The 23,838-nt window shown below is 49.5% G+C and overlaps 1 protein-coding gene across 1 annotated transcript in view; it reads right to left on the reverse strand.

The window, feature by feature from the left end:
* Positions 1-23,838, reverse strand: part of dnah2 (dynein, axonemal, heavy chain 2) — a gene marked incomplete at both ends in the record, with an annotated part of 183,797 nt that overhangs the window by 134,377 nt on the left and 25,582 nt on the right. Inside the window, one exon of the mRNA XM_080547388.1 lies at positions 4,231-4,378. Within this exon, the coding sequence (XP_080403514.1) occupies positions 4,231-4,378 (148 nt within the window). The remainder of the gene's footprint in view (positions 1-4,230; positions 4,379-23,838) is intronic.

The raw sequence follows: 23,838 nt of genomic DNA on the forward strand, positions 1-23,838 counted from the left end.
CGTTCCACAAGGAAGCATTTTGGGACCTTTACTGTTCCTAATATATGTGAATGACATGTCATCAGCATGTGATTGCAATTTATTCCTGTTCGCGGATGACTCGGCTCTGCTGGTCTCTGACAGGGACATATTGCAGGTGGAAAAAGCGCTAAGCACTGAACTGAGTAGAATCTGCATCTGGCTAGCTGACAATAAACTATCAATACACCTAGGTAAAACTGAAACCATCCTATACGGATCCCCATCTAAACTCAGAAAGGCTGAAAATTTTAAAATAAAAGTGGGTAACATTAATATCACAAGAAAAGAGGATATTACATACCTGGGCTCCATCTTAGAGGCAAATCTTTCCGGAGATAAAATGGCAGCAAAAGTAATCAAAAAAGTTAACCATAGAACTAGATTCTTGTACAGGATATCCTCACTTGTCAGTAAAAACACACTGAGGACCCTATCAGGAGCTCTCATTCAATGTCACTTCGACTATGCCGTAACATCATGGTACTATAGAACCACAAAGGCCCATAAAACAAGACTCCAGACAGCCCAAAATAAACTGGTTAGGCTTCTGCTAGGTCTCAACCCTAGGACACATCTAACCGCTGCTCATTTTTTGAGCCTTGATTGGCTACGAGTAGTTGACAGAGTGCAGCAGCTTGCACTGGGCCTGGTCTTCAAGATACGCTACACCACAAAGACACCCAAGTACCTGTCAACATACTTCCAAAAAGTGAACAACGTCCACACATACAACACCAGAGGAAGCTCCACGAACCACGTTCAACCGCGTTGCACCACAAACAAGGGGTTAAACTCGTTTGCAAACTATGCAGTAAAAATGTGGAACGCCCTTCCTATAATCTTAAAGGAGTGCAAAACACTGCCCACCTTCAAAACCACTCTCAAAAAACATTTACAGGAGGCTGCAATCCGTAACTGGACCCTCTAAATCAAAAATCAGATTAAAAGACCCGAACTACCCACTGTACATACTTGGTGTTTTGTCCCCCGCCCCCACCTGTGGTGTATGTCCCCACCTGTCCTACCCGCTGTACATACCTTATGTTTTGTTGTATTGTTCTTCCCATGATGGATGTGTGTTTATCTTGTAGATAGTAATAGTTATTTGTCTGTATTATCTTGTAGATAGTACTAGCTTTTTTGTCTGTCTTACATGTAACGATGAATTGAGAATCAAGGACCCCAATTGAAATAAGCCAGTGGCTTTCTTGGGTTTTTATCCTGTTAGTTGACCTTGTATGTAATATGTACTTTCATGTACCTACTTCTGCAAATCTTCTAATAAAGTTTTCAATCAATCAATCAATCCTGACACCATCGTTCCATCCTCCCGGGTCGTTGGAGTGGTCACCCTGGAGATCGAGGCGGTGGTCAGAGCTGCACAGCGTACCCAGCCAGATCCCCGACCGGGGTCCCCCGGCCGTCTCTTCGTCCCGGACGCCGTCAGGACCAAGGTGATGCAGTGGGGCCACGCCAGCCGCTTCGCCTGCCATCCTGGGGCCCTACGCACACTGTCCTTCCTGCGCCGGAGGTTCTGGTGGTCCACCATGGCCGCGAACGTCAGGGAGTTCGTCTCGGCCTGCCCTACCTGCGCCCGCAGCAAGGCATCCCACCGGCCGCCTTCAGGACTGCTGCGGCCTCTACCCGTGCCCGGTCGACCGTGGTCCCACCTCGCCATGGACTTTGTGACCGGCCTTCCCCCGTCTCTAGGCAACACGGTCATCCTCACCATCGTGGACCGCTTCTCCAAGTCCGTGCGGTTGGTAGCTCTGGCAAAGCTACCGACCTCGGCGGAGACGGCGGAGCTACTCACCACCCACGTCTTCCGGCTTTACGGGCTTCCCCAGGATGTGGTTTCCGACCGTGGCCCCCAGTTCACATCCAAGGTGTGGCAGGCCTTCTGTTCTGGGATTGGGGCCACGACCAGCCTCTCCTCCGGCTACCATCCTCAGACCAATGGGCAGGCGGAGAGAGCCAACCAGAGCCTGGAGTCGGCACTCCGCTGCATGTCCTCCCTCCATCCATCCTCCTGGAGCAAGGACCTACCCTGGGTGGAGTACTCTCTGAACGCCATGGTGAATGAAGCCACCGGCCGGTCCCCCTTCGAGTGCTCCTTGGGGTACCAGCCACCCCTGCTTTCTACCCAGGAGGGCGAAGCGTCGGTACCATCAGTCCAGGCACACCTCCTTCGCTGTCGTCGGGTCTGGACCTCCGTACGCTCGGCCTTGCTTCGGGCCACCGCCCGAACTACCCGAAGCGCCAACCGTCGTCGCACTCCAGCTCCGGTGTACCAGGTGGGCCAGAGGGTCTGGCTCTCCACGGCGGATCTCCCCCTCAATGTCCCCTCCCGGAAGTTGGCGTCGAGGTACATCGGCCCCTACGTCATCGACCGGGTCATCAACCCCGCTGCCATCCGGCTGGCCCTCCCTCACTCCCTCCGTCGGATCCACCCGGTGTTCCACGTCTCCCGGGTTAAGCCCCATGTCGCCAGCGACCTGATGCCACCAGCCCCTGCACCGCCCCCTCCTCAGTTGGTGGATGGCCACCCCCAGTGGGCGGTAAGGAGGCTCCTCAGGGCTCGTCGCTGTGGCCGGGGTTTCCAGTACCTGGTGGACTGGGAAGGATATGGCCCAGAGGAACGGAGCTGGATTCCCCGGTCCCAGATCATGTCCCCAGTCCTCCTCAGGGACTTCTATCGGGCCCACCCGGAGGCTCCGGGCCGGTCGCCAGGAGGCTCCCCCTCGGGGGGGGGTCCTGTTACGGCTGGGCCGTCACACACGCCCTCCCCCGCCCCCACAGCTCGAGCACCCGCCCCCACAACTCGAGCACAGCGTGCTCTCCGCCGCAGGTGAAACTCGTTCCCGGTGATTGGAGGGTTATCCAGCCACAGTCAAACCAACACACCTGTCTCCACTCCCAATTAACCCTCTGGCTACATCTACCCTGGACTCCCTTCATTCATCGTCAGTTCTTCCCTAAGAATGACCTGGCAAGTATCCTCTGTGATTAGTTATGAACTTTGCTCTTGTGCCTATTCTTGTGATTCGTTGATATCTTATGTACTGGCCTACCGTGGAGACTTACCCTGCTTTCCTGTTCCTCCACAGCCCATGCCAACCACTACCGCCATCCCGCCAGGTTGAAACCCCCAGCCCGCCAGGCTGAAACCTCCGGACTCATCATCTGTGTTTCCACCCACCTGCACTGTAAATAAATACCCTACGGGGCTAACACTGTATTCTGCCTCCGGTGTCGTGTCCTTGAGCTCCCTCGCCCCCGTGTCACAACATAAACGTGTGGGAAGAGGCCCAAAAGAATGTGCCAAAATCCCCTGCAAAATTCTTCTGTTGGTATTCACTCTCTTTTTGAGTTGCTTGGTGGATTGGATGATTGCACTCTCCCACAGTAATAAGGAAAAAACAACACACATTGACATTTTTATACTTTATTCATTTTACACTGTCAGGGACCTCAGTAGCGTGTGGAAGATCCATACGCAGTCACAACAGCTTGGCACCAACAGCTTTTTTGGCAAAAATGTTTGGGCCGCTACCCACACGTTTAGCTGTGTTGCTCCTTCCACGAATGCATGATCCTTACAAGTTGTACCTCGTTGTAAAGGTGACTAATCAGGCTTTCCAACCATACAAAACAATACCAATTGGTATTATTAAAGGGGAGGAATAATCGACCGAAATAACGTTTCCAAATATATTTTTTTAGGAGTTTATATAATAATATATCTATTTATCTATATATATATGTTGATTGGGGCTCAGACTGTGGCAGCAGCAGTCACAGCAGCATTCCCTGTGGATGGACATACAGAGAGCCACCTCTCTCTCTCTCTCTCTCTCTCTCTCTTTCCTCAAACATCTCCTCACTGTTTCATTAAAGCCACAAGCCTCCTCCCCCCCGGGACCCCCGGCTGTCAATCAAACTCACAGACAGTTTGATGGCGAGAGATGCAGCCCTGCTTAAAATGGATGGACGAGGAAAGGGGAAGATTAAAGAGGAGTGAAAGGGGGATGGGGGGAGGATAAAGAGGGGTAATAGCGGGAATAGAATGGGGGATGAAGGATGTGGAGGAAAAGGAGTGGTAGAAGACGGGTTGGAATAAATTGAAAATACATGTGTCGGAAAGTAAGATGTGGTTGAATATGAGGAAGGGTGAGAGGGGTGAGGAGAAAGGGGTGAGGGGGTTCTCACCGATGATGCTGTGCACGGGTTTCCTGTGGGAGAGTTTGCGGGTCAGGAGGTCTGGCAGGCGTTTGAACACGGAGACGGTGTTGATGAGCTGGGAGCTGATGCTGTTTACTACATGGGCCAGCTTCTGCAGGGTGGGGGAGAACTCCACCTGTGGGAACAGACACACACACGCACACACACACATGCACGCACGCAAACGAGCGCACACGCACACACACACACACACACAAACACATGCACGCACGCACGCAAACGAGCGCACACGCACACACACACAAACACATGCACGCACGCACGCAAACGAGCGCACATGCACGCATGCACGCATGCACACACACACACACACACACACACACACACACACACACACACACACACACACAGACGCACACACACACACACACACACAGTACACAAATGTAGTCATGCATTGATTTTGGCATGACACATTCCCACTTGCACTATTGACATTATCATCCTTTCAATCAATGTTGTGTGCCTCTGGGCAGGACTATCAGACTGACTATCAGACTGAATCTCTGTCCTCCTACCCAACACTAACAAGTCTCTCTGTCCTCCTACCCAACACTAACAAGTCTCTGTCCTCCTACCCAACGCTAACAAGTCTCTCTGTCCTCCTACCCAACACTAACAAGTCTCTCTGTCCTCCTACCCAACACTAACACGTCTCTGTCCTCCTACCCAACACTAACAAGCCTCTCTGTCCTCCTACCTAACACTAACAAGTCTGTCTGTCCTCCTACCCAACACTAACAAGTCTCTCTGTCCTCCTACCCAACACTAACAAGTCTCTGTCCTCCTACCCAACGCTAACACGTCTCTGTCCTCCTACCCAACACTAACAAGTCTCTGTCCTCCTACCCAACACTAACAAGTCTCTGTCCTCCTACCCAACACTAACAAGTCTCTGTCCTCCTACCCAACACTAACAAGTCTCTCTGTCCTCCTACCCAACACTAACAAGTCTCTGTCCTCCTACCCAACACTAACAAGTCTCTCTGTCCTCCTACCCAACACTAACAAGTCTCTGTCCTCCTACCCAACACTAACAAGTCTCTGTCCTCCTACCCAACACTAACAAGTCTCTGTCCTCCTACCCAACACTAACAAGTCTCTGTCCTCCTACCCAACACTAACAAGTCTCTGTCCTCCTACCCAACACTAACAAGTCTCTGTCCTCCTACCCAACACTAACAAGTCTCTGTCCTCCTACCCAACACTAACAAGTCTCTCTGTCCTCCTACCCAACACTAACACGTCTCTGTCCTCCTACCCAACACTAACAAGTCTCTGTCCTCCTACCCAACACTAACAAGTCTCTCTGTCCTCCTACCCAACACTAACAAGTCTCTGTCCTCCTACCCAACACTAACACGTCTCTCTGTCCTCCTACCCAACACTAACAAGTCTCTCTGTCCTCCTACCCAACACTAACAAGTCTCTCTGTCCTCCTACCCAACACTAACATGTCTCTGTCCTCCTACCCAACACTAACAAGCCTCTCTGTCCTCCTACCCAACACTAACAAGTCTCTCTGTCCTCCTACCCAACACTAACAAGTCTCTGTCCTCCTACCCAACACTAACAAGTCTCTCTGTCCTCCTACCCAACACTAACACGTCTCTGTCCTCCTACCCAACACTAACAAGTCTCTGTCCTCCTACCCAACACTAACAAGTCTCTCTGTCCTCCTACCCAACACTAACAAGTCTCTCTGTCCTCCTACCCAACACTAACAAGTCTCTCTGTCCTCCTACCCAACACTAACAAGTCTCTCTGTCCTCCTACCCAACACTAACAAGTCTCTCTGTCCTCCTACCCAACACTAACATGTCTCTGTCCTCCTACCCAACACTAACAAGCCTCTCTGTCCTCCTACCCAACACTAACAAGTCTCTCTGTCCTCCTACCCAACACTAACAAGTCTCTCTGTCCTCCTACCCAACACTAACAAGTCTCTCTGTCCTCCTACCCAACACTAACATGTCTCTGTCCTCCTACCCAACACTAACAAGTCTCTCTGTCCTCCTACCCAACACTAACAAGTCTCTGTCCTCCTACCCAACACTAACAAGCCTCTCTGTCCTCCTACCCAACACTAACACGTCTCTGTCCTCCTACCCAACACTAACAAGTCTCTGTCCTCCTACCCAACACTAACAAGCCTCTGTCCTCCTACCCAACACTAACAAGCCTCTGTCCTCCTACCCAACACTAACAAGTCTCTGTCCTCCTACCCAACACTAACAAGTCTCTGTCCTCCTACCCAACACTAACAAGTCTCTCTGTCCTCCTACCCAACACTAACAAGTCTCTGTCCTCCTACCCAACACTAACAAGTCTCTGTCCTCCTACCCAACACTAACAAGTCTCTGTCCTCCTACCCAACACTAACAAGTCTCTGTCCTCCTACCCAACACTAACAAGTCTCTCTGTCCTCCTACCCAACACTAACAAGTCTCTCTGTCCTCCTACCCAACACTAACAAGTCTCTCTGTCCTCCTACCCAACACTAACACGTCTCTGTCCTCCTACCCAACACTAACAAGTCTCTGTCCTCCTACCCAACACTAACAAGCCTCTGTCCTCCTACCCAACACTAACAAGTCTCTCTGTCCTCCTACCCAACACTAACAAGTCTCTCTGTCCTCCTACCCAACACTAACAAGTCTCTCTGTCCTCCTACCCAACACTAACAAATCTCTGTCCTCCTACCCAACACTAACAAGTCTCTGTCCTCCTACCCAACACTAACACGTCTCTGTCCTCCTACCCAACACTAACAAGTCTCTCTGTCCTCCTACCCAACACTAACAAGTCTCTGTCCACCTACCCAACACTAACAAGTCTCTGTCCTCCTACCCAACACTAACAAGTCTCTCTGTCCTCCTACCCAACACTAACAAGTCTCTGTCCTCCTACCCAACACTAACAAGTCTCTGTCCTCCTACCCAACACTAACAAGTCTCTGTCCTCCTACCCAACACTAACAAGTCTCTGTCCTCCTACCCAACACTAACAAGTCTCTCTGTCCTCCTACCCAACACTAACAAGTCTCTGTCCTCCTACCCAACACTAACAAGTCTCTGTCCTCCTACCCAACACTAACAAGTCTCTCTGTCCTCCTACCCAACACTAACACATCTCTGTCCTCCTACCCAACACTAACAAGTCTCTCTGTCCTCCTACCCAACACTAACACGTCTCTGTCCTCCTACCCAACACTAACAAGTCTCTCTGTCCTCCTACCCAACACTAACAAGTCTCTGTCCACCTACCCAACACTAACAAGTCTCTGTCCTCCTACCCAACACTAACAAGTCTCTGTCCTCCTACCCAACACTAACAAGTCTCTCTGTCCTCCTACCCAACACTAACAAGCCTCTCTGTCCTCCTACCCAACACTAACAAGTCTCTGTCCTCCTACCCAACACTAACAAGTCTCTGTCCTCCTACCCAACACTAACAAGTCTCTCTGTCCTCCTACCCAACACTAACAAGTCTCTGTCCTCCTACCCAACACTAACAAGTCTCTGTCCTCCTACCCAACACTAACACGTCTCTGTCCTCCTACCCAACACTAACAAGCCTCTGTCCTCCTACCCAACACTAACAAGTCTCTGTCCTCCTACCCAACACTAACAAGCCTCTGTCCTCCTACCCAACACTAACACGTCTCTGTCCTCCTACCCAACACTAACAAGTCTCTGTCCTCCTACCCAACACTAACACGTCTCTGTCCTCCTACCCAACACTAACAAGTCTCTCTGTCCTCCTACCCAACACTAACAAGTCTCTCTGTCCTCCTACCCAACACTAACAAGTCTCTGTCCTCCTACCCAACACTAACAAGTCTCTGTCCTCCTACCCAACACTAACAAGTCTCTGTCCTCCTACCCAACACTAACAAGTCTCTGTCCTCCTACCCAACACTAACAAGTCTCTGTCCTCCTACCCAACACTAACAAGTCTCTGTCCTCCTACCCAACACTAACAAGTCTCTGTCCTCCTACCCAACACTAACACGTCTCTGTCCTCCTACCCAACACTAACACGTCTCTGTCCTCCTACCCAACACTAACAAGTCTCTGTCCTCCTACCCAACACTAACAAGTCTCTGTCCTCCTACCCAACACTAACAAGTCTCTGTCCTCCTACCCAACACTAACAAGTCTCTGTCCTCCTACCCAACACTAACAAGTCTCTGTCCTCCTACCCAACACTAACAAGTCTCTGTCCTCCTACCCAACACTAACAAGTCTCTCTGTCCTCCTACCCAACACTAACAAGTCTCTGTCCTCCTACCCAACACTAACAAGTCTCTGTCCTCCTACCCAACACTAACAAGTCTCTGTCCTCCTACCCAACACTAACACGTCTCTGTCCTCCTACCCAACACTAACACGTCTCTGTCCACCTACCCAACACTAACAAGTCTCTGTCCTCCTACCCAACACTAACAAGTCTCTGTCCTCCTACCCAACACTAACAAGTCTCTCTGTCCTCCTACCCAACACTAACAAGTCTCTGTCCTCCTACCCAACACTAACAAGTCTCTGTCCTCCTACCCAACACTAACAAGTCTCTGTCCTCCTACCCAACACTAACAAGTCTCTCTGTCCTCCTACCCAACACTAACAAGTCTCTGTCCTCCTACCCAACACTAACAAGTCTCTGTCCTCCTACCCAACACTAACAAGTCTCTGTCCTCCTACCCAACACTAACAAGTCTCTGTCCTCCTACCCAACACTAACAAGTCTCTGTCCACCTACCCAACACTAACAAGTCTCTGTCCTCCTACCCAACACTAACAAGTCTCTGTCCACCTACCCAACACTAACAAGTCTCTGTCCTCCTACCCAACACTAACAAGTCTCTCTGTCCTCCTACCCAACACTAACAAGTATCTGTCCTCCTACCCAACACTAACAAGTCTCTCTGTCCTCCTACCCAACACTAACAAGTCTCTGTCCTCCTACCCAACACTAACAAGTCTCTGTTCTCCTACCCAACACTAACACGTCTCTGTCCTCCTACCCAACACTAACAAGTCTCTGTCCTCCTACCCAACACTAACAAGTCTCTCTGTCCTCCTACCCAACACTAACAAGTCTCTGTCCTCCTACCCAACGCTAACAAGTCTCTCTGTCCTCCTACCCAACACTAACACGTCTCTGTCCTCCTACCCAACACTAACAAGTCTCTGTCCTCCTACCCAACACTAACAAGTCTCTCTGTCCTCCTACCCAACACTAACAAGTCTCTGTCCTCCTACCCAACACTAACAAGTCTCTGTCCACCTACCCAACACTAACAAGTCTCTGTCCTCCTACCCAACACTAACAAGTCTCTCTGTCCACCTACCCAACACTAACAAGTGTCTCTGTCCTCCTACCCAACACTAACAAGTCTCTGTCCTCCTACCCAACACTAACAAGTCTCTGTCCACCTACCCAACACTAACAAGTCTCTGTCCTCCTACCCAACACTAACAAGTCTCTGTGTCCTCCTACCCAACACTAACAAGTCTCTGTCCTCCTACCCAACACTAACAAGTCTCTGTCCTCCTACCCAACACTAACAAGTCTCTGTCCTCCTACCCAACACTAACAAGTCTCTGTCCTCCTACCCAACACTAACAAGTCTCTGTCCTCCTACCCAACACTAACAAGTCTCTGTCCTCCTACCCAACACTAACAAGTCTGTCTGTCCTCCTACCCAACACTAACAAGTCTCTGTCCTCCTACCCAACACTAACAAGTCTCTCTGTCCTCCTACCCAACACTAACAAGTGTCTCTGTCCTCCTACCCAACACTAACACGTCTCTGTCCTCCTACCCAACACTAACAAGTCTCTGTCCTCCTACCCAACACTAACAAGTCTCTGTCCTCCTACCCAACACTAACAAGTCTCTGTCCTCCTACCCAACACTAACACGTCTCTGTCCTCTTACCCAACACTAACACGTCTCTCTGTCCTCCTACCCAACACTAACAAGTCTCTGTCCTCCTACCCAACACTAACAAGTCTCTGTCCTCCTACCCAACACTAACAAGTCTCTGTCCTCCTACCCAACACTAACAAGTCTCTGTCCTCCTACCCAACACTAACAAGTCTCTGTCCTCCTACCCAACACTAACAAGTCTCTGTCCTCCTACCCAACACTAACAAGTCTCTGTCCTCCTACCCAACACTAACAAGTCTCTGTCCTCCTACCCAACACTAACAAGCCTCTCTGTCCTCCTACCCAACACTAACAAGTCTCTGTCCTCCTACCCAACACTAACAAGTCTCTGTCCTCCTACCCAACACTAACAAGTCTCTCTGTCCTCCTACCCAACACTAACAAGTCTCTGTCCTCCTACCCAACACTAACAAGTCTCTCTGTCCTCCTACCCAACACTAACAAGTCTCTGTCCTCCTACCCAACACTAACAAGTCTCTGTCCTCCTACCCAACACTAACAAGTCTCTGTCCTCCTACCCAACACTAACAAGTCTCTGTCCTCCTACCCAACACTAACAAGCCTCTCTGTCCTCCTACCCAACACTAACAAGTCTCTGTCCTCCTACCCAACACTAACAAGTCTCTGTCCTCCTACCCAACACTAACACGTCTCTGTCCTCCTACCCAACACTAACAAGCCTCTCTGTCCTCCTACCCAACACTAACAAGTCTCTGTCCTCCTACCCAACACTAACAAGTCTCTGTCCCCCTACCCAACACTAACAAGTCTCTCTGTCCTCCTACCCAACACTAACACGTCTCTGTCCTCCTACCCAACACTAACAAGTCTCTCTGTCCTCCTACCCAACACTAACAAGTCTCTGTCCTCCTACCCAACACTAACAAGTCTCTCTGTCCTCCTACCCAACACTAACAAGTCTCTGTCCTCCTACCCAACACTAACAAGTCTCTCTGTCCTCCTACCCAACACTAACAAGTGTCTCTGTCCTCCTACCCAACACTAACAAGTCTCTGTCCTCCTACCCAACACTAACAAGTCTCTGTCCTCCTACCCAACACTAACAAGTCTCTCTGTCCTCCTACCCAACACTAACACGTCTCTGTCCTCCTACCCAACACTAACAAGTCTCTGTCCTCCTACCCAACACTAACAAGTCTCTCTGTCCTCCTACCCAACACTAACAAGTCTCTGTCCTCCTACCCAACGCTAACAAGTCTCTCTGTCCTCCTACCCAACACTAACACGTCTCTGTCCTCCTACCCAACACTAACACGTCTCTCTGTCCTCCTACCCAACACTAACAAGTCTCTGTCCTCCTACCCAACACTAACAAGTCTCTCTGTCCTCCTACCCAACACTAACAAGTCTCTGTCCTCCTACCCAACACTAACAAGTCTCTGTCCACCTACCCAACACTAACAAGTCTCTGTCCTCCTACCCAACACTAACAAGTCTCTCTGTCCACCTACCCAACACTAACAAGTGTCTCTGTCCTCCTACCCAACACTAACAAGTCTCTGTCCTCCTACCCAACACTAACAAGTCTCTGTCCACCTACCCAACACTAACAAGTCTCTGTCCTCCTACCCAACACTAACAAGTCTCTGTCCTCCTACCCAACACTAACAAGTCTCTGTCCTCCTACCCAACACTAACAAGTCTCTGTCCCCCTACCCAACACTAACAAGTCTCTCTGTCCTCCTACCCAACACTAACAAGTCTCTCTGTCCTCCTACCCAACACTAACAAGTCTCTGTGTCCTCCTACCCAACACTAACAAGTCTCTGTCCTCCTACCCAACACTAACAAGTCTCTGTCCTCCTACCCAACACTAACAAGTCTCTGTCCTCCTACCCAACACTAACAAGTCTCTGTCCTCCTACCCAACACTAACAAGTCTCTGTCCTCCTACCCAACACTAACAAGTCTCTGTCCACCTACCCAACACTAACAAGTCTCTCTGTCCTCCTACCCAACACTAACAAGTCTCTGTCCTCCTACCCAACACTAACAAGTCTCTGTCCTCCTACCCAACACTAACAAGTCTGTCTGTCCTCCTACCCAACACTAACAAGTCTCTGTCCTCCTACCCAACACTAACAAGTCTCTCTGTCCTCCTACCCAACACTAACAAGTGTCTCTGTCCTCCTACCCAACACTAACACGTCTCTGTCCTCCTACCCAACACTAACAAGTCTCTGTCCTCCTACCCAACACTAACAAGTCTCTGTCCTCCTACCCAACACTAACAAGTCTCTGTCCTCCTACCCAACACTAACACGTCTCTGTCCTCTTACCCAACACTAACACGTCTCTCTGTCCTCCTACCCAACACTAACAAGTCTCTGTCCTCCTACCCAACACTAACAAGTCTCTGTCCTCCTACCCAACACTAACAAGTCTCTGTCCTCCTACCCAACACTAACAAGTCTCTGTCCTCCTACCCAACACTAACAAGTCTCTGTCCTCCTACCCAACACTAACAAGTCTCTGTCCTCCTACCCAACACTAACAAGTCTCTGTCCTCCTACCCAACACTAACAAGTCTCTGTCCTCCTACCCAACACTAACAAGCCTCTGTCCTCCTACCCAACACTAACAAGTCTCTGTCCTCCTACCCAACACTAACAAGTCTCTGTCCTCCTACCCAACACTAACAAGTCTCTGTCCTCCTACCCAACACTAACAAGTCTCTGTCCTCCTACCCAACACTAACAAGCCTCTCTGTCCTCCTACCCAACACTAACAAGTCTCTCTGTCCTCCTACCCAACACTAACAAGTCTCTGTCCTCCTACCCAACACTAACAAGTCTCTGTCCTCCTACCCAACACTAACAAGTCTCTGTCCTCCTACCCAACACTAACAAGTCTCTGTCCTCCTACCCAACACTAACAAGCCTCTCTGTCCTCCTACCCAACACTAACAAGTCTCTGTCCTCCTACCCAACACTAACAAGTCTCTGTCCTCCTACCCAACACTAACACGTCTCTGTCCTCCTACCCAACACTAACAAGTCTCTGTCCTCCTACCCAACACTAACAAGTCTCTCTGTCCTCCTACCCAACACTAACAAGTCTCTGTCATCCTACCCAACACTAACAAGCCTCTCTGTCCTCCTACCCAACACTAACAAGTCTCTGTCCTCCTACCCAACACTAACAAGTCTCTGTCCCCCTACCCAACACTAACAAGTCTCTCTGTCCTCCTACCCAACACTAACAAGTCTCTGTCCTCCTACCCAACACTAACAAGTCTCTGTCCTCCTACCCAACACTAACAAGTCTCTGTCCTCCTACCCAACACTAACAAGTCTCTGTCCTCCTACCCAACACTAACACGTCTCTGTCCTCCTACCCAACACTAACAAGTCTCTCTGTCCTCCTACCCAACACTAACACGTCTCTGTCCTCCTACCCAACACTAACACGTCTCTCTGTCCTCCTACCCAACACTAACAAGTCTCTCTGTCCTCCTACCCAACACTAACAAGTCTCTGTCCTCCTACCCAACACTAACAAGTCTCTGTCCTCCTACCCAACACTAACAAGTCTCTGTCCTCCTACCCAACACTAACAAGTCTCTCTGTCCTCCTACCCAACACTAACAAGCCTCTGTCCTCCTACCCAACAATAACAAGTCTCTCTGTCCTCCTACCCAACACTAACAAGTCTCTGTCCTCCTACCCAACACTAACAAGTCTCTGTCCTCCTACCCAACACTAACAAGTCTCTCTGTCCTCCTACCCAACACTAACAAGTCTCTGTCCTCCTACCCAACACTAACAAGTCTCTCTGTCCTCCTACCCAACACTAACAAGTCTCTGTCCTCCTACCCAACACTAACAAGTCTCTGTCCTCCTACCCAACACTAACAAGTCTCTCTGTCCTCCTACCCAACACTAACAAGCCTCTCTGTCCTCCTACCCAACACTAACAAGTCTCTCTGTCCTCCTACCCAACACTAACAAGTCTCTGTCCTCCTACCCAACACTAACAAGTCTCTGTCCTCCTACCCAACACTAACATGTCTCTGTCCTCCTACCCAACACTAACAAGTCTCTGTCCTCCTACCCAACACTAACAAGTCTCTCTGTCCTCCTACCCAACACTAACAAGTCTCTCTGTCCTCCTACCCAACACTAACAAGTCTCTCTGTCCTCCTACCCAACACTAACAAGTCTCTGTCCTCCTACCCAACACTAACAAGTCTCTGTCCTCCTACCCAACACTAACAAGTCTCTGTCCTCCTACCCAACACTAACACGTCTCTGTCCTCCTACCCAACACTAACAAGTCTCTGTCCTCCTACCCAACACTAACAAGTCTCTGTCCTCCTACCCAACACTAACAAGTCTCTCTGTCCTCCTACCCAACACTAACACGTCTCTGTCCTCCTACCCAACACTAACAAGTCTCTCTGTCCTCCTACCCAACACTAACAAGTCTCTCTGTCCTCCTACCCAACACTAACAAGTCTCTCTGTCCTCCTACCCAACACTAACACGTCTCTGTCCTCCTACCCAACACTAACAAGTCTCTGTCCTCCTACCCAACACTAACACGTCTCTGTCCTCCTACCCAACACTAACAAGTCTCTGTCCTCCTACCTAACACTAACAAGTCTCTGTCCTCCTACCCAACACTAACAAGTCTCTGTCCTCCTACCCAACACTAACAAGCCTCTCTGTCCTCCTACCCAACACTAACAAGTCTCTGTCCACCTACCCAACACTAACAAGTCTCTGTCCTCCTACCCAACACTAACAAGTCTCTGTCCTCCTACCCAACACTAACAAGTCTCTGTCCTCCTACCCAACACTAACAAGTCTCTCTGTCCTCCTACCCAACACTAACAAGTCTCTCTGTCCTCCTACCCAACACTAACAAGCCTCTGTCCTCCTACCCAACACTAACAAGTCTCTGTCCTCCTACCCAACACTAACAAGTCTCTGTCCTCCTACCCAACACTAACAAGTCTCTGTCCTCCTACCCAACACTAACAAGTCTCTGTCCTCCTACCCAACACTAACAAGTCTCTGTCCTCCTACCCAACACTAACAAGTCTCTCTGTCCTCCTACCCAACACTAACACGTCTCTGTCCTCCTACCCAACACTAACAAGTCTCTGTCCTCCTACCCAACACTAACAAGTCTCTCTGTCCTCCTACCCAACACTAACAAGTCTCTGTCCTCCTACCCAACACTAACACGTCTCTGTCCTCCTACCCAACACTAACAAGTCTCTGTCCTCCTACCTAACACTAACAAGTCTCTGTCCTCCTACCCAACACTAACAAGTCTCTGTCCTCCTACCCAACACTAACAAGTCTCTGTCCTCCTACCCAACACTAACAAGTCTCTGTCCACCTACCCAACACTAACAAGTCTCTGTCCTCCTACCCAACACTAACACGTCTCTGTCCTCCTACCCAACACTAACACGTCTCTGTCCTCCTACCCAACACTAACAAGTCTCTGTCCTCCTACCCAACACTAACAAGTCTCTGTCCTCCTACCCAACACTAACAAGTCTCTCTGTCCACCTACCCAACACTAACAAGTCTCTGTCCTCCTACCCAACACTAACAAGTCTCTCTGTCCACCTACCCAACACTAACAAGTCTCTGTCCTCCTACCCAACACTAACAAGTCTCTGTCCTCCTACCCAACACTAACAAGTCTCTGTCCACCTACCCAACACTAACAAGTCTCTGTCCTCCTACCCAACACTAACAAGTCTCTCTGTCCTCCTACCCAACACTAACACGTCTCTGTCCTCCTACCCAACACTAACAAGTCTCTGTCCTCCTACCCAACACTAACAAGTCTCTGTCCTCCTACCCAACACTAACAAGTCTCTCTGTCCACCTACCCAACACTAACAAGTGTCTCTGTCCTCCTACCCAACACTAACAAGTCTCTGTCTTCCTACCCAACACTAACAAGTCTCTGTCCTCCTACCCAACACTAACAAGTCTCTGTCCTCCTACCCAACACTAACAAGTCTCTGTCCTCCTACCCAACACTAACAAGTCTCTGTCCTCCTACCCAACACTAACAAGTCTCTGTCCTCCTACCCAACACTAACAAGTCTCTGTCCTCCTACCCAACACTAACAAGTCTCTCTGTCCTCCTACCCAACACTAACAAGTCTCTGTCCTCCTACCCAACACTAACAAGTCTCTGTCCTCCTACCCAACACTAACAAGTCTCTGTCCTCCTACCCAACACTAACAAGTCTCTGTCCTCCTACCCAACACTAACAAGTCTCTGTCCTCCTACCCAACACTAACAAGTCTCTGTCCTCCTACCCAACACTAACAAGTCTCTGTCCTCCTACCCAACACTAACAAGTCGCTCTGTCCTCCTACCTAACACTAACAAGTCTCTCTGTCCTCCTACCCAACACTAACAAGTCTCTCTGTCCTCCTACCCAACACTAACAAGTCTCTGTCCTCTTACCCAACACTAACAAGTCTCTGTCCTCCTACCCAACACTAACAAGTCTCTGTCCTCCTACCCAACACTAACAAGTCTCTGTCCTCCTACCCAACACTAACAAGTCTCTCTGTCCTCCTACCCAACACTAACAAGTCTCTGTCCTCCTACCCAACACTAACAAGTCTCTCTGTCCTCCTACCCAACGCTAACAAGCCTCTCTGTCCTCCTACCCAACACTAACAAGTCTCTCTGTCCTCCTACCCAACACTAACAAGTCTCTGTCCTCCTACCCAACACTAACAAGTCTCTGTCCTCCTACCCAACACTAACACGTCTCTGTCCTCCTACCCAACACTAACAAGTCTCTGTCCTCCTACCCAACACTAACAAGTCTCTGTCCTCCTACCCAACACTAACAAGTCTCTGTCCTCCTACCCAACACTAACACGTCTCTGTCCTCCTACCCAACACTAACAAGTCTCTCTGTCCTCCTACCCAACACTAACAAGTCTCTGTCCTCCTACCCAACACTAACACGTCTCTGTCCTCCTACCCAACACTAACATGTCTCTGTCCTCCTACCCAACACTAACAAGTCTCTGTCCTCCTACCCAACACTAACACGTCTCTGTCCTCCTACCCAACACTAACAAGTCTCTCTGTCCTCCTACCCAACACTAACAAGTCTCTGTCCTCCTACCCAACACTAACAAGTCTCTGTCCTCCTACCCAACACTAACACGTCTCTGTCCTCCTACCCAACACTAACAAGTCTCTCTGTCCTCCTACCCAACACTAACAAGTCTCTGTCCTCCTACCCAACACTAACACGTCTCTGTCCTCCTACCCAACACTAACATGTCTCTGTCCTCCTACCCAACACTAACAAGTCTCTGTCCTCCTACCCAACACTAACAAGTCTCTGTCCTCCTACCCAACACTAACAAGTCTCTGTCCTCCTACCCAACACTAACAAGTCTCTCTGTCCTCCTACCCAACACTAACAAGTCTCTCTGTCCTCCTACCCAACACTAACAAGTCTCTGTCCTCCTACCCAACACTAACAAGTCTCTCTGTCCTCCTACCCAACACTAACAAGTCTCTGTCCTCCTACCCAACACTAACAAGTCTCTGTCCTCCTACCCAACACTAACAAGTCTCTCTGTCCTCCTACCCAACACTAACAAGTCTCTGTCCTCCTACCCAACACTAACAAGTCTCTGTCCTCCTACCCAACACTAACAAGTCTCTCTGTCCTCCTACCCAACACTAACAAGTCTCTGTCCTCCTACCCAACACTAACAAGTCTCTCTGTCCTCCTACCCAACACTAACAAGTCTCTGTCCTCCTACCCAACACTAACAAGTCTCTGTCCTCCTACCCAACACTAACAAGTCTCTGTCCTCCTACCCAACACTAACACGTCTCTGTCCTCCTACCCAACACTAACAAGTCTCTGTCCTCCTACCCAACACTAACAAGTCTCTGTCCTCCTACCCAACACTAACAAGTCTCTGTCCTCCTACCCAACACTAACAAGTCTCTCTGTCCTCCTACCCAACACTAACAAGTCTCTGTCCTCCTACCCAACACTAACAAGTCTCTCTGTCCTCCTACCCAACACTAACAAGTCTCTGTCCTCCTACCCAACACTAACAAGTCTCTCTGTCCTCCTACCCAACACTAACAAGTCTCTCTGTCCTCCTACCCAACACTAACAAGTCTCTGTCCTCCTACCCAACACTAACAAGTCTCTGTCCTCCTACCCAACACTAACAAGTCTCTGTCCTCCTACCCAACACTAACAAGTCTCTGTCCTCCTACCCAACACTAACAAGTCTCTGTCCTCCTACCCAACACTAACAAGTCTCTGTCCTCCTACCCAACACTAACAAGCCTCTGTCCTCCTACCCAACACTAACAAGTCTCTGTCCTCCTACCCAACACTAACAAGTCTCTGTCCTCCTACCCAACACTAACAAGTCTCTGTCCTCCTACCCAACACTAACAAGTCTCTCTGTCCTCCTACCCAACACTAACAAGTCTCTCTGTCCTCCTACCCAACACTAACAAGTCTCTCTGTCCTCCTACCCAACACTAACAAGTCTCTGTCCTCCTACCCAACACTAACAAGTCTCTGTCCTCCTACCCAACACTAACACGTCTCTGTCCTCCTACCCAACACTAACAAGTCTCTCTGTCCTCCTACCCAACACTAACACGTCTCTGTCCTCCTACCCAACACTAACACGTCTCTCTGTCCTCCTACCCAACACTAACAAGTCTCTGTCCTCCTACCCAACACTAACAAGTCTCTGTCCTCCTACCCAACACTAACAAGTCTCTGTCCTCCTACCCAACACTAACAAGTCTCTGTCCTCCTACCCAACACTAACAAGTCTCTGTCCTCCTACCCAACACTAACAAGTCTCTGTCCTCCTACCCAACACTAACAAGTCTCTGTCCTCCTACCCAACACTAACAAGTCTCTGTCCTCCTACCCAACACTAACAAGTCTCTGTCCTCCTACCCAACACTAACAAGTCTCTCTGTCCTCCTACCCAACACTAACAAGTCTCTGTCCTCCTACCCAACACTAACAAGTCTCTGTCCTCCTACCCAACACTAACAAGTCTCTCTGTCCTCCTACCCAACACTAACAAGTCTCTGTCCTCCTACCCAACACTAACAAGTCTCTGTCCTCCTACCCAACACTAACAAGTCTCTCTGTCCTCCTACCCAACACTAACAAGTCTCTGTCCTCCTACCCAACACTAACAAGTCTCTCTGTCCTCCTACCCAACACTAACAAGTCTCTGTCCTCCTACCCAACACTAACAAGTCTCTCTGTCCTCCTACCCAACACTAACACGTCTCTCTGTCCTCCTACCCAACACTAACACGTCTCTGTCCTCCTACCCAACACTAACAAGTCTCTGTCCTCCTACCCAACACTAACAAGTCTCTCTGTCCTCCTACCCAACACTAACAAGTCTCTCTGTCCTCCTACCCAACACTAACAAGTCTCTGTCCTCCTACCCAACACTAACAAGTCTCTGTCCTCCTACCCAACACTAACAAGTCTCTCTGTCCTCCTACCCAACACTAACAAGTCTCTGTCCTCCTACCCAACACTAACAAGTCTCTCTGTCCTCCTACCCAACACTAACACGTCTCTGTCCTCCTACCCAACACTAACAAGTCTCTGTCCTCCTACCCAACACTAACAAGTCTCTGTCCTCCTACCCAACACTAACAAGTCTCTCTGTCCTCCTACCCAACACTAACAAGTCTCTGTCCTCCTACCCAACACTAACATGTCTCTGTCCTCCTACCCAACACTAACAAGTCTCTGTCCTCCTACCCAACACTAACAAGTCTCTCTGTCCTCCTACCCAACACTAACACGTCTCTGTCCTCCTACCCAACACTAACAAGTCTCTGTCCTCCTACCCAACACTAACAAGTCTCTCTGTCCTCCTACCCAACACTAACAAGTCTCTGTCCTCCTACCCAACACTAACAAGTCTCTCTGTCCTCCTACCCAACACTAACAAGCCTCTCTGTCCTCCTACCAACACTAACAAGTCTCTGTCCTCCTACCCAACACTAACAAGTCTCTGTCCTCCTACCCAACACTAACAAGTCTCTGTCCTCCTACCCAACACTAACACGTCTCTGTCCTCCTACCCAACACTAACAAGTCTCTGTCCTCCTACCTAACACTAACAAGTCTCTGTCCTCCTACCCAACACTAACAAGTCTCTGTCCTCCTACCCAACACTAACAAGCCTCTGTCCTCCTACCCAACACTAACAAGTCTCTGTCCTCCTACCCAACACTAACAAGTCTCTGTCCTCCTACCCAACACTAACAAGTCTCTGTCCTCCTACCCAACACTAACAAGTCTCTGTCCTCCTACCCAACACTAACAAGTCTCTGTCCACCTACCAACACTAACAAGTCTCTGTCCTCCTACCCAACACTAACACGTCTCTGTCCTCCTACCCAACACTAACAAGTCTCTGTCCTCCTACCCAACACTAACAAGTCTCTCTGTCCTCCTACCCAACACTAACACGTCTCTGTCCTCCTACCCAACACTAACAAGTCTCTGTCCTCCTACCCAACACTAACAAGTCTCTCTGTCCTCCTACCCAACACTAACAAGTCTCTGTCCTCCTACCCAACACTAACACGTCTCTGTCCTCCTACCCAACACTAACAAGTCTCTCTGTCCTCCTACCCAACACTAACAAGTCTCTGTCCTCCTACCCAACACTAACAAGTCTCTCTGTCCTCCTACCCAACACTAACAAGTCTCTGTCCTCCTACCCAACACTAACAAGTCTCTGTCCTCCTACCCAACACTAACAAGTCTCTGTCCTCCTACCCAACACTAACAAGTCTCTGTCCTCCTACCCAACACTAACAAGTCTCTGTCCTCCTACCCAACACTAACAAGTCTCTCTGTCCTCCTACCCAACACTAACAAGCCTCTGTCCTCCTACCCAACACTAACAAGTCTCTGTCCTCCTACCCAACACTAACACGTCTCTGTCCTCCTACCCAACACTAACACGTCTCTCTGTCCTCCTACCCAACACTAACAAGTCTCTCTGTCCTCCTACCCAACACTAACAAGTCTCTGTCCTCCTACCCAACACTAACAAGTCTCTGTCCTCCTACCCAACACTAACAAGTCTCTCTGTCCTCCTACCCAACACTAACAAGTCTCTGTCCTCCTACCCAACACTAACAAGTCTCTCTGTCCTCCTACCCAACACTAACAAGTCTCTGTCCTCCTACCCAACACTAACAAGTCTCTGTCCTCCTACCCAACACTAACAAGTCTCTGTCCTCCTACCCAACACTAACACGTCTCTGTCCTCCTACCCAACACTAACAAGTCTCTGTCCTCCTACCCAACACTAACAAGTCTCTGTCCTCCTACCCAACACTAACAAGTCTCTGTCCTCCTACCCAACACTAACAAGTCTCTGTCCTCCTACCCAACACTAACAAGTCTCTGTCCACCGACCCAACACTAACAAGTCTCTCTGTCCTCCTACCCAACACTAACAAGTCTCTGTCCTCCTACCCAACACTAACAAGTCTCTGTCCACCGACCCAACACTAACAAGCCTCTGTCCTCCTACCCAACACTAACAAGTCTCTGTCCTCCTACCCAACACTAACAAGTCTCTGTCCTCCTACCCAACACTAACAAGTCTCTGTCCTCCTACCCAACACTAACAAGTCTCTCTGTCCTCCTACCCAACACTAACAAGTCTCTGTCCTCCTACCCAACACTAACAAGTCTCTGTCCTCCTACCCAACACTAACAAGTCTCTGTCCTCCTACCCAACACTAACAAGTCTCTGTCCTCCTACCCAACACTAACAAGTCTCTGTCCTCCTACCCAACACTAACACGTCTCTGTCCTCCTACCCAACACTAACAAGTCTCTCTGTCCTCCTACCCAACACTAACAAGTCTCTCTGTCCTCCTACCCAACACTAACACGTCTCTGTCCTCCTACCCAACACTAACAAGTCTCTCTGTCCTCCTACCCAACACTAACAAGTCTCTGTCCTCCTACCCAACACTAACAAGTCTCTGTCCTCCTACCCAACACTAACAAGTCTCTCTGTCCTCCTACCCAACACTAACAAGTCTCTCTGTCCTCCTACCCAACACTAACAAGTCTCTGTCCTCCTACCCAACACTAACAAGTCTCTGTCCTCCTACCCAACACTAACAAGTCTCTGTCCTCCTACCCAACACTAACAAGTCTCTGTCCTCCTACCCAACACTAACAAGTCTCTCTGTCCTCCTACCCAACACTAACACGTCTCTGTCCTCCTACCCAACACTAACAAGTCTCTGTCCTCCTACCCAACACTAACACGTCTCTCTGTCCTCCTACCCAACACTAACATGTCTCTGTCCTCCTACCCAACACTAACAAGCCTCTCTGTCCTCCTACCCAACACTAACAAGTCTCTCTGTCCTCCTACCCAACACTAACAAGTCTCTCTGTCCTCCTACCCAACACTAACAAGTCTCTCTGTCCTCCTACCCAACACTAACATGTCTCTGTCCTCCTACCCAACACTAACAAGTCTCTCTGTCCTCCTACCCAACACTAACAAGTCTCTGTCCTCCTACCCAACACTAACAAGCCTCTCTGTCCTCCTACCCAACACTAACACGTCTCTGTCCTCCTACCCAACACTAACAAGTCTCTGTCCTCCTACCCAACACTAACAAGTCTCTGTCCTCCTACCCAACACTAACAAGTCTCTGTCCTCCTACCCAACACTAACAAGTCTCTCTGTCCTCCTACCCAACACTAACAAGTCTCTGTCCTCCTACCCAACACTAACAAGCCTCTCTGTCCTCCTACCCAACACTAACACGTCTCTGTCCTCCTACCCAACACTAACAAGTCTCTGTCCTCCTACCCAACACTAACAAGTCTCTGTCCTCCTACCCAACACTAACAAGTCTCTGTCCTCCTACCCAACACTAACAAGCCTCTGTCCTCCTACCCAACACTAACAAGTTCTCTGTCCTCCTACCCAACACTAACAAGTCTCTGTCCTCCTACCCAACACTAACAAGTCTCTGTCCTCCTACCCAACACTAACAAGCTCTCTGTCCTCCTACCCAACACTAACAAGTCTCTGTCCTCCTACCCAACACTAACAAGTCTCTGTCCTCCTACCCAACACTAACAAGCCTCTGTCCTCCTACCCAACACTAACAAGTCTCTGTCCTCCTACCCAACACTAACAAGTCTCTGTCCTCCTACCCCAACACTAAACAAGTCTCTGTCCTCCTACCCAACACTAACAAGTCTCTGTCCTCCTACCCAACACTAACAAGTCTCTGTCCTCCTACCCAACACTAACAAGTCTCTGTCCTCCTACCCAACACTAACAAGTCTCTGTCCTCCTACCCAACACTAACAAGTCTCTGTCCTCCTACCCAACACTAACAAGTCTCTGTCCTCCTACCCAACACTAACAAGTCTCTGTCCTCCTACCCAACACTAACAAGTCTCTGTCCTCCTACCCAACACTAACAAGTCTCTCTGTCCTCCTACCCAACACTAACACGTCTCTCTGTCCTCCTACCCAACACTAACAAGTCTCCCCCCCTGTCCTCCTA

The sequence above is a fragment of the Nansenia antarctica genome, assembly GCF_963989245.1.
Source record: "Nansenia antarctica genome assembly, chromosome: 17".
Taxonomy (NCBI): domain Eukaryota; kingdom Metazoa; phylum Chordata; class Actinopteri; order Argentiniformes; family Microstomatidae; genus Nansenia; species Nansenia antarctica.